Genomic DNA, 12,220 nt, shown 5'->3' with positions numbered 1-12,220 from the left:
GGGAACGGTGTGGTTGTCAAACACCAAGGTGGATAGTCTTGATCCACCTCATGACTGTTCCATCCATCCCCCTACACCTCCAGCCCTTTTATTTCACTCTTGCAGTTTCTTTTTTTTTATCTCTGCTTCTTCCCTTAGTCACTGTTATTCTGTCATTTTCTTCCTTCTTTTTCCTCCTTCTCTGACTTCCTATTTTCTGGGTGAAATTCTTATGATTAAAATTAAGTGCCGTTCCCCAAAATGAGTGCTGGTGAGCCACACCTATAGCCGCCTGCTTCATCTAAGCACTGCATGTAAGCATAATTCAGACGACAGAATTATGGTTAATGACCGGCTTCATGGGTACAAATGCATTCTTAAACCCGATGCCTGGTGAAAAGACGATTGTAATTACTACAAAATGGACATGAAAATTACAAAATGAAAGTACACTGGTGTGAGGTCAGACCTGCTAATGTTATTCATGTGGTGCAATTCACGGCTGCATTTTACGTCTAATCAGCGTGAAAAAATTGTCACTGCTATTAAACTTAGCCCTGGACTTCAGGGAGCAGAAATACCAAACCACTTTTTTGTATTATATGCTACAAATTGTTACTTATGTAACATTAAACTAGGAGAAACTATAGTTTTAATAAAAGTATATACCTCTAATAACTACGGACAGATTAGATTAGACATTTCTTTATTTTTGTACTATTTACAAAAAACACAATTTTTGTATTTCCCATCTTGATAAACCTAAAAATAGAATCTTTCTGCTTAGGTGATGAATCCTGGAAAGCTTTGTCAGGCAAAATCTCTTTACCAGAAGCTTTTACAAACAATGGCTCTTTAAAGGTAGAATTGTCTACCGTATAAAAAAAATGTGTCCTTTGGAATGAAAAACGAACTCAAACATGAAAACAGGTTGGAAAGCTTTTGTATCTCACGGACACAGAGTTTGAGTCTTTAGCCACATCCTATGGTGCCCTCGTGAATCACTTGCAGACCATCCCTTCTTATATAGCCTTATAAAGAAATAGCTTTTGTCTCTTACAGGATACTTTATGAACTGCTTCAAACAGTTAAAATGGTTGTTTTTGGTGGCAGAAATTCCATAAACCTTTTTGTATCCAAAGCCCCCATGTTCACATTGGTGGGGGTTGATGAAATCTCTTTCAGGTCCATAAAAAGGAGGGTAGATTCAGATTTGGATTAATCGTCCTAAATAAAGGATAATGAACAGCATTCATATACATTTACTCCTGCCTCCTACAGGTGTATACGTGGGCAGATGTTTAAAGAAAAAAATAGAACAAGACATCTTGAAGGAACACACGGTTGGATGAATTGGAGAAAAAAATGATTTGGGGTGGTACCTTGGTCCCTCATGAGAAATGTACTCTTTCTAAAAGTTGCTGAATGCCTTTGAGGGGCTCTCGATTTCCTCACAGAGCGTCTACTCCTGGGTTTTCTCTCCTCCTGAACGTTGAGCTTCCTTCTCGGTTATCTGCCATCCAATTTAGAGAGACTGGTTTCTGAACCTAAGTGGGCAGTTGGTAAAAGTAGGTCCTGAATCTGAGACATGTTGTTCTAATTCAAAGGATCAAGTTGTTGACATCAAACATGTCCTGGGTGCCCAGGGAATCTAAAACATCTACCCCACAGTAATGTGTCAACACCAACTTCATTGACATTAGACCATACCTCAACCAACAAATGTGCCCTTCATGAAACTCTATGTGTAAGGGATACAGGATGTCTGTATGCAAGTTTATTTCTATAGGGCAAACTTAGCCATAAGGCAATAGAGAGCTGCACGGGGTCACAGACCGGCATAAAGTCAACATGTGATAGGAGAATTTGCTGGGTAGTGGACAGTTAATGCATTGTGATTGGATGATAGGGCTTAAGCTCTAAGGGGCCCTCAGATGCATCAAAGTGGGTCTTAAAGTTTGAGATGGAGCCTGCATCATCACACTGCAGCTTGGCACCTTTCTTTGGTTGGAACCTTTAAACAACAGCCAAAAGAACTTCTCAGAAAATCCAAGACCAAACTCAGCCAGCAGGCAAGGTGCTTCTATGTTTCCTTCACCTCTAGTGTATCGCTTGACAAGCGTTACACGTAAACTGTGGATACAAAAGACAAGTGATGTTCATTCTTCCAGGACTTCTCCCTTGCAATCCTCCAGAGGAGTAATATTTATCAAGGAGAGACTGCATGCTGACTCAATACACAAATGATTAAAGCTTTGTTGAAGATAGTACAATACTTCTTACCTCCACAAAAAACGCTCCAGAGTAGACAGATCAAGTAAAGTAAAAGAAGTCCTGTAAAATCCAACTTTTTTTTTTTTTTTTTAATGAAAAGTACGAAATCTTGTGTTTTTAGGGATCCTTACTCTACAAAGTGGAAGAATTGACTGAGCACTGCGTAATAGTGATCTAAAGAGGGTAATGCTTTAAAGTGACAGTGTGACATTCCTCTTGACTAAAAGGCATTGTCAACCAAGCTGCTTTCAAAGCCATCACACGCAAATTGGAGTATTTTAAAAAGATAATGAAAACACACTATTTAAATTGTGTCTATGGAAGACCACAAAGGTCTTTCGCTTTCATTGAGTGTAGACAGCTTTAATCTGGGGCAGCAAGTTCAGCTAAAAAGAATAAATGGGATGGAGCTTAGTTCGGATGGAACTTAAGTGCTCATTTTGCTGAAAAACTGTGAGTCTCTTAAAATCCTGATGAGACACCCTAACTCAGTGGCACATCAGAGTCGAGCTGCAAGAATCAGTACAGTTTTCTATGGTACAGATAAGCGAGGGAGCCATGCACAAAGGGATGAGAGAACCCCCATGGAAATATTATATATTTACTCCCCTTCCACGGGGAAAGCATGAAATGCAAACCACCATTCAGTGCAAAGTAAGTTTTAAATTTTTCTTGCCGTCAAACCACCACGACTGCCATGACACGTTTCGGCCTCAACCGGCCTTGAACACATGACTCAATTTCAGAGTCAAGTTGAATATTTAAAGTGCTATGTGCCTACACACGTGATTACACATTCCCGATAAAGAAAATATACTGCTCGAGTCTGTTTTTGTGCAAATCAGAAAATATAAATATAAATCACGTGTTCATTCAACGTGAATAAATATTTAAAGCGATTTCTGTAAAATACTTTGTTAAAATTCAGATTGAAAGTGTTCAAATCCGGCTTGAATTCTTTGTAAAAACCATATGAAACTTGCATAATACAATGAGTAAAATCAAGATGTCTGTAAAATACATTAACTCTTATTTACTGCACACGTATTTGATCTTTCACATTTGATTTTTGACCAATTTTAACCATCATGAACATTTTTAAACAATTATATGGCTGACAAGACAGTTCCTAATTGTTACCACAGACAATTCCGCACCTGTGGGCATGCATGTACCATTCCACTGTCTATAACCAGTGCGAAGTGCTCAAAAGTGCTATTGTTTTGAACTTATTGTTCAAAAAGTGCTGCAAGTGCATGTGTAAACGATTACATCAATTAAAACCATATTAAATTGGGGCACAATGCTGGGTGCAGCGTATCGCGGTTCTGTATTAAGATGTTTAAGATTGTTTTTTTGGATTCTGTAGTGATTTCTACCTTTCTGTGTATTATTATATTTAATCTATAAACATGTGTAGAAGTCCTCACTCAAGTTATGTCCATTGGGTGTTTTAGTATCTAATTCTAAGATGTATCGGGTTTCCAATTATCGGAGTTTTGCTTGTCCGTTGCCGCCTTCTCTTTATGTTGGAATAGAATTAATTAAGAAATATTTCAGGTGTTCCAAGTTGTTACTATGGATCTCCTTCAAGTGGCGTGCAACCGGGTATGTTGGATCGGAGTTTGTGATTGCTCACATGTGTTGCAGTATCCTCTTGTGGGCCTGGAGCTTGGTGCTGCCCACATACTGCAACCCACAAGAGCACTCCAACACATAGATCACAAATTCCGTTCTACAGGTGAGGAATTTGTTCACTTTAATGGGATCTTCCCTAATGAGGTTTTGTAAGAAACTTTATTGATCCCATATCTGCAGGCCCAACAATTGCTACATTTGACAAATACTTTGCATGCAGTCAGCCAGTTAGTTGTGGGTTTCACTTCTGGACTACTGCTAACTAGATCATCTCTCATAGATCTTGTTTTTCTAAAAGTGATACTGGGATTCTTGGGTAAGTCCTTACCTATTATGGGATCACTGTGAACTATAGACCAGTCCCCGTTTATGATCTTACGTTTTGTTTTATGTTGTTTATTGTACGTAAGTATCAGCCTGGTCTCCTGATCTGTTTCGTTTGCTCTCTTTGCTGTTCTTGAGGCATTATTAGACATCATCATGTTCTTGTCTGACTTGATAGCTTTCTTGATCGCAGTGTCAATTGTATTTTCACTGTATCCCCTAGCCATAAATCTGGATTTGCTTGGTTTCGGAGCCTCCACTAGGTCTATGTCGGTACTACAGATAAGTCTAATCCTCAGCATTTCCAAGTAAGGGATGCTGTGTATCAAATGCTGTGAATGATAACTTGTGGTGTGTAATACACTATTGCCTGCGTTTTTTGCGATGTAGTCTGGTCTCTATTTTTTGAATCCTGATAAATACCTGTATATCTAGAAAGCATACTGCCTGGTTACTGATGGTAGCCGTAAAATGGAGATTCAAGTTGTTTTTGTTGATTTTATTAACAAAATCCTGTGCTATTACCTCTGTTCCTCTCCAGATCACAAATAAATCATCTATATACCTTAACCAGGCTAGAACATGATTGTTAACTGCTTCCTTGTGAATTGTATTCAAAACCATCTCCTCTCACCATGCCATGTGGAGGCAAGAGTAGCTAGGAGCAAAACAAGCCCCCATCGCTACTCCACATGTTTGTTGAAACTGTTGGTTCTGAAATAGAAAACAGCTATTTTTAAGGCAAAATGTTATCATGTTGACCAACATCTTGTTATGTTGAAAGAGGTACAATGGTCTAGACCCCTAATAGTGTTCTGTAGCTTTTATACCGTCCTGGTGGTGAATGCTCGTATAGAGCGAAGTTACATCTTGAGACATTAACAAATAATCTGGTTCCCACTTGTATTTACTCAGCTGTCTTAGAAAATCTCCGGTATCTTGGCTATACGAAGGCAGACCACAGACAAACTCTTGTAGGAAGAAGTCTATATACTTTCACGTATTTTCCAACAGACTTCTGCACGCAGATATTATGGGCCTGCCAGGTGGTTTCGTCGATTGTTTATGGACTTTGGGAATTAAGTATATGACAGGCATGGTGGGATAATCATTTTTAAGAAATGTAAACTCGAACATGCTGAGCAGACTAGCACTCTGCCACGCTATTAGTTTAGAGTAAAATTCCTTCCATGATGCTTGAGTTAATGGAGTACTGCTCCTTTTGTAAGTCACTGTTCAATTGTTGAGTCGCCTCTTCCATGTAGTCTCGTCTTGTCCATATAACTATATTCCCTTCCTTATCGGAGTTCCTGATAATGGTTTTGTCATTTTTTTTTTTTTTTTTAATCAGCTTAATATATTTTCCTGCTTGTAATTATACTTTTCACGTGCACATGATGTTCATTAAAAATATCAAGTGAGTCTCTTGGCGCAACCGGTTGGAATGTGGATTTTGGCTTGTAGTTGCTATGTATTGTTCCAAACGTGATGCCTGTTGGATTACCCAATTCACTCTGATCCTCTTTGGTTTCCTGTTCTAGTTGCTAGAATGCCAAGAATAATTCAGCATCTGCTGCAATTAGAACATTCGAATTGCCCAAGTAGGTGGTTTCCGAGTCCAGATTGTTTTTATTTCTGTTGTTCATTTTAATCACTAGATGGTATTTTCTTAGTTTTAATTTCCGAATAAATTTATAGATATCTACACAAGTCTGTACATAATTGAAATTGCTTTCGGGGCAATAAGACAGTCCTACTGAGAGTAATTGTGTTTCAGCCTCAACTAGGACCATGGGTGATAGGTGGATTATAGCATTCATGTAGTTGTCAGTGCAGTTTATTTTCATTTCCATCGGTTGTTGGTCTGCTTCTTGTTGGGGTTTTCACTTCCGGAATCACTTTCGCCTCTCCCTCCGATTTTGATTGAGTCTTTGTTTTGTTGCATCTTTTGATTTCGTGGGCAAATGGTTTGTCTCCTGTCTTGTCTTAGGCAGTTCATTGAGGGAGGGAGGGATATATATATATATATATATATATATATATATATATATATATATATATATATATATATATATATATATATATATATATATATATATATATATATATATATATCTATCTTCATTTAACAGCACCTGTCCCGATACGAGTGCGCAGATTGGCGTTGACTCAGAGTCCGCTTTCAGCAGCGGGGCATCTTTCCACGGCCTTGGAAGCCACACCCACATGGGCGGGTACTCTGATGAAGCTTTAAGTGCCTGAAATTGACCTTGCATGCGTGAATGAACTTTGCCTATGAAGAAGTGCATACGCACGAAACGCGTAGGCATATTGACATTTCTGCTGAAGAATCCGGTTTCCATATATGCGGCAGCTTTCATTAAAGTAACTTACCAGCGAATCCTTCCTGTGTGGGCCTTTCCTTCTGTTGGGCAACTTGTTGGGAGAGATGGAGATAGATAGATAGATAGATAGATAGATAGATAGATAGATAGATAGATAGATAGATACATACAATGTTGCCTAAAACATTTGGGGTTCAGTTCAAAGGACTTTAGGCTTTAGGGCTACACAGAAACCCTACAATTCACCGAAATGTGTACGTTATAGTGAGCGACACCACCATAAATCTCTTGTGGATTGGACTATTCCTAGTGGAGGAGGACAAAAGCCGGATTTCCTTGTGGCCAGTTTTTGTCTGACATGGCACAGTAGGCAAAACAAATAATGTACTGGATTGCGGCCCAGAGTAATTACTATGAGCAGACTTTAATGCAAGCAATCTATCCATCACGTTTTTGTTTTGTTCCTCGAGAGACACAAGTCCGAAATTAGACTGGCTCTAATCTTAACTCTTCGACATTTTCTTCTCAGCCTCCTGATGATCCTCAGTCTCAACACTGACCTCCTCCAACCAGTCAAGGCTACAAGGTCAACTGGGACTTTCCTATTCGTCTCCCCATGCAGAAGAAGTGAATGCTGCACGCTACCACAGGGAGCTGATAACTATTATAAGCAGACAAAAGGGGAGACAGGAGGTTTCTACATGCTCTTTTCTGCTAGGATATTTAATTCCTTGTGTTGTCTCCATGTTTCATTGAGTTGTGTGCATGCCCTGGCACACAAATGTATAGTGCTTTGGCAGTAGTGCTAATGTATTACATTACAGCAAATCTCAGAATAAAAACAAAGCAGTGAAGCTGTCCAAGATACGTTCACAAATTTACAGCTTAAGGGCTCTTCTAAACGTTTTGGCTTGTGCGGGCCTGCAATCTAGAACATCATTGTAGTCTTTGTACATCATTACTGAAGGCAATGCTGTAATTTAGCAATATTGATGTGTTGCCTTGAAACACAGGGTAAACTCTGCATCTAATTGTTTATTAATATCCATAATTGATACAGATTTCTGTACTTTATAAACTAAAAGAAACAGGAGCTCAGCTGACCAGACATAAAAAGTAAGAAAGTACTATCACATGAAAAGGTAAGGCGGTAAGCTACCTCAAGGATATGATCTCCGGGTGAGATTCTCCCATCCAAGGCAACCAGAGAATCCCGAAGTACTTCCTGCACAACAATGTTCCCCAGCGGAGTATCTTTCCCACCTACAATGCGCATCCCCAGCTCCTCCTCGGGATCCTCACGACTAATTTCCACTCTGTTCGTTTCAGCCACAAGACTCGATCTGTGAGAATGGTCTGTAAAATTAAAAAAAACAAAAAAACGTGTTATTTAATTACGTTAAGGATACTTCCACTTCAAGCCCACACCTGAGAAGACCTCAATACATACAAACAGAAAATTTGAAAGTTACTAACTCATCCAAGAAGGCAACACATTCCACTGCTGGGCAACATGTTGGAATCTTCACAAAAACTCTAACACAATTCCAAATTTACTTCAAGAACAACTTCAGCAAAAATAAGCTGAAGCCAAAGAGCAGCCCAATACACAACATTTTCCAGGCAGTGGTTTGATTTGTGTTGTGCGTTGGCCAGCGAAAGACATCTGTAGATTGACAAGCATTGTCTTTAAGGCATGTATGGCATAAAGCACTAAGTATAGACATTTTCTTGGTTTAGAGACAACAAGGATAAATTCAATGGAGTGGTAAGCTGTGTTACTTGCCCCTCCACCAGTGGGACCATTGCCTACTAGCATCATAAGAAAGAACTAGCTACAAGAGGAAACCTTTAGAGAAGAAGTGCTAGTGAAAATAATTAAGAGCAGACCAAAACATAAGCACTTGCATATGGTTATGCCAACTAACACTTCCATCACAGCATTTGCTTTGTAACTCATTTTCTCTGCTTCCACATTTAGGGGCATATTCACAAGCTGCACTGGATGTACTACTCATGTAGTACGAATTGCTATTCACTAATCTATGGAAGTGGAGAGGTCCACCTTCGCATCCCTTATCTTTTCTATAAAGAGAGCTCCATCACGGTGGTGATCTCAACGCACGTACCGCTACATTTTAGTAGTAAATGTGGAAGGTACAAGAAGGGGTGGCTGGTCAATGGGGAATACTTACTACAAAACGGGAGGCCTTTAAAGAAATTTATGGAGGGGTTGATGAGCAGTCATGTACCTACAAACACCCACCCCAAAAGAGTAAGCCCATTGGTAGTCACACACTACACTTCAAAAGTTACTACAGCCCTAAAGGTGTACTCCAGCCTAGCCATCTTCACTCACAAGTACTGCCACACACTCCCATAGGCCACAGGGATTTAAGATAACATCCAATAGGAACTAGTGTTGAACAAATAAAATGTTCAAATAGGTTGGCATTATATATATATATATATATATATATATACATACATACATACATACATACATACATACATACACACACACACACATACATATACTAAGTATAACATGTTGTGTATAAGTAGTAACCTTAGTTTCAAATAAAACTTGAATTTATCATTTAAAGAAATGTAATCATAAATAAATTTAGCACATAACTTAACAAGGATACCTTTCTGGCTGATAATGCGGTCTCCAAATCTACATAACATTTAATGCCTAGTAAACAAAAAAGTTACTGTAGGTTTTCATTATTCCTTAAGTGGAGTGGAGAAGTGTGGCTCAGGGGTTAGAGGCGGCATAATCGGAAGCTGAGATCGGTCCTGGACCAGGGTTCAATTCCCCGCCTAGGCGGGTCTTGGGCTCAAAAATTCCAGACTCGATAATTCTCGGTCCGGTGCCTACTCGACTCACGGGTTCACACTCTGCGACTCTGGGCAATAGCTTGCTTAATCTCCACTACGGCCCCTCGCGGCGGGTGCCTGGCTTTCACCTTGTGGATACCCTGCTGGGGTTATCTCACAGGGGAATACCAGGACGGGTTCCCAAGGCAAGCGCCTTGATGCATTCGGGTGATACGTGCGCTATATAAATCGCAATACATTTACATTTAAGAAATATTATTTATAAATTAAATATATTGTAATTAACTATTTAATACTCATTTAATGAATTATTATGCTGCAACATTTTATTAGCTTTAAGTTAATCATTTTACATTTATATTTTAATATATGAAATTGTTTTTTTAACGTATTGAATATTCTTTATAGAAGGAGATCTCCAGCTATGTGTTAAAAGTTAATTGCAGTAAATGTACACTCATAAATCCTGTTGTAGGAAGCTCCACCAGGTGGTGGATACATACAAGCTTACCCTTAGGTGGATATCACCTCTTGAAAATAGTAAATACCAAAAAAGTGTATAGATAAATATTCATGTGAGCAAACCTACACAACAATCAATCAATCAATCAATTTATAAAGTGCGGCTAATAACCATATAGGGTATCCAGGTGCTTGCAGGTCCTGGAAACTTACTCGAACATCCAGGTCTTGGTCATTTGGAATTCCGGATGGGAGGTGATGGTCCGGAGGTGCGTGGGGAGGCTGTTTCAGGTCTTTGCTGTGATGTGGGAGAAGGAGCATCCTCCACCTCTGCTTCGGAAGATGTGAGAAGTATGGGCAAGAGAAAGGGAGGCAGATCGTAGTTTTCTCGGCAGTTGGTGGAAGTTGAGGTGGTGGTTAATGTATGCAGGTCCTTGGTTGTGAGGAGCCTTGTGTGCATGGGTCAGCAGCTTGAATTGCCATCTCTTCTGTTTGGGGAGCCAGTGGAGCTGCCTGAGGTGGGGTGTGATGTGGGTTCATCAGGGAAGGCAGAGGATGAGTATGGCTATGGTGTTTTGTATGGTCTGAGGTCTGAGGTGTGCAGCGATTCCTACATAGAGGGTATTGCTTAGTCCAGTCGACTGGTGATGAGGGCCTGTGTCACAGTGTGTTTTGTGTGTAGGGGTAGCCACTTCAAGATCTTACGTGGCATGCGAAAAGTGAGGAAGCAGGAGGAGGAGACCCAATGGATCTGTGATTTCATGGTGAGCTTGTTGTCAATGATGATCCCGAGGTCTCGGTCATGGTTGGAGGGAGTGGGGAGCCGGTCCTAGGTCTGATGACCACCAGGTGTCATTCCATGTGTTACTGCTGATGCCAGAGATGAGTACTTCCGTCTTGTCTGTATTCAGCTACAGGCAGTTCTTCATCCAGTTGGCAACGTTTGTCATGCAGCTGTGGTAGTTGGTTCTGGTGGTGGAGGGGTCGTCTGTGAGTGAGAGGATGAGTTGGGTGTTGTCTGCGTAGGAAATTATGTGGTCTTCTTTGACGCATGAATATTTACCTTTGTGAATAGGCCCCTGTAGTTAAGTATCTGTGCTTAAACACGCAGACAATTTACATAAGGTCCTTTTTTGTGAAATGCAAAATATGTTTGATGGATTTGTTCACCTTAGCTGATCATCAACTCCAAAGATAAGAGTACTGTAAGATAAATTTTATGATACTCTGACCCACAATTACAATTTTTGTAGAGCTGCAGGAACCAGCCAATGGACTTACAGAAATACTATTCAGGAGTTAGTCGGTTCAAAATGGCATTGCTCCTCTGTCCCCAACTTTCTCAGTAATTGAATGAATACAGTATTGCTAGGCGGAATCTCCGCTTTTCTTTGACAGGACCTTACATAAGCACCAGCAAGACTTTAGAGGCTCAGAGAAAGCTGTTGAGTCCCAAACTATATGATGCAACACAGCTTTGTTGGTTCACTTTAGAGCGTTGAAATCACTAGGGAGGAAGTGATCGGTCTTTTAGCATAGGATTAGGTTAGAAATGTCTACGAATTGACACATACCGCTTTAGTAAGTAGTCTGAAATGGGCATCTTGAAGAAGCATCTCTGTCCCTTTGCAGGAACTGTCAGAACTGGCAAACTGCAGAGAACTTAAGAGTGATCAAATGAGTCACCTAGAAGTTTCTGTTAATCAGCTGTTTCCTCCAGGTATTCACAGCAATATTGGTTAGCGGAAAAATCCTCAAAGGAGGCATTTAATACTTTGCTTTATCCTTGAGTTTTGAAACTTGGCAGCACTGGAGTTGCAGCTAGATAGCAAGACTTGGCCCTTAGTGCTCTACATTTTAATAAAAAACGAATTGAAAAAGTAGAAATAGCGGTCTAAATCTGGTGAGGGAACGAGGTCTGAAGCGGCAAGTTCTCTTGAAAATGGAATAACATGTTTTACAACAGAAACAAAGGGGGATTCGAAAACTCCAAAGATTTTTTTCTAAGTTGGCCGATAGGCTTGATGTGGGGGGTTTTCCAGATGAAATGCTGTAATAGATAAAGAAATAAAGTTGAACTATTATGTGTACTTTGCATCCTGTGCTGTGTCAGAAAGACCACAGGGATGCTGGAGGATGTGAGCTAAAAAAACACTATCAATGACAAAGTACAGGTCTTTGTCAATGCTGGTGATGTTGAAATGCTCCGATGAGGACATGCCTTCCCAGAGGGGAGAATTACCATTACGCAGATTGGTCCACGTTAACAAGTGAGGCAAAAGTCAGTCATTAATTGGTCGTGTCAGGGCATATGTCTGGAAAGTGTGAATCCCACCGACTGGATGCACGATGAA

The 12,220-nt window shown here is 40.0% G+C and overlaps 1 protein-coding gene and 1 long non-coding RNA gene across 4 annotated transcripts in view; one reads left to right on the top strand and one right to left on the bottom strand.

The window, feature by feature from the left end:
• LOC144752167 (uncharacterized) overlaps positions 1-7,407 on the top strand; it is an 85,775-nt gene extending 78,368 nt beyond the window's left edge. The window contains exon 3 of the long non-coding RNA XR_013594036.1: positions 7,090-7,407. This is a non-coding gene — a long non-coding RNA (uncharacterized LOC144752167). The remainder of the gene's footprint in view (positions 1-7,089) is intronic.
• The window catches only part of LOC144752166 (ligand of Numb protein X 2-like), a 169,442-nt gene that overhangs the window by 57,212 nt on the left and 100,010 nt on the right, over positions 1-12,220 (bottom strand). For all 3 annotated transcript variants that reach the window (XM_078640094.1, XM_078640093.1, XM_078640095.1), the window contains exon 4: positions 7,720-7,916. In XM_078640094.1, the coding sequence (XP_078496220.1) occupies positions 7,720-7,916 (197 nt within the window). The remainder of the gene's footprint in view (positions 1-7,719; positions 7,917-12,220) is intronic.

The sequence above is a fragment of the Lissotriton helveticus genome, chromosome 4_2 (genome assembly GCF_964261635.1).
Source record: "Lissotriton helveticus chromosome 4_2, aLisHel1.1, whole genome shotgun sequence".
Taxonomy (NCBI): Eukaryota; Metazoa; Chordata; class Amphibia; order Caudata; family Salamandridae; genus Lissotriton; species Lissotriton helveticus.
The sequence above is the reverse complement of the archived record's forward strand: the minus strand, read 5'-3'. Positions and strand labels throughout refer to the sequence as shown.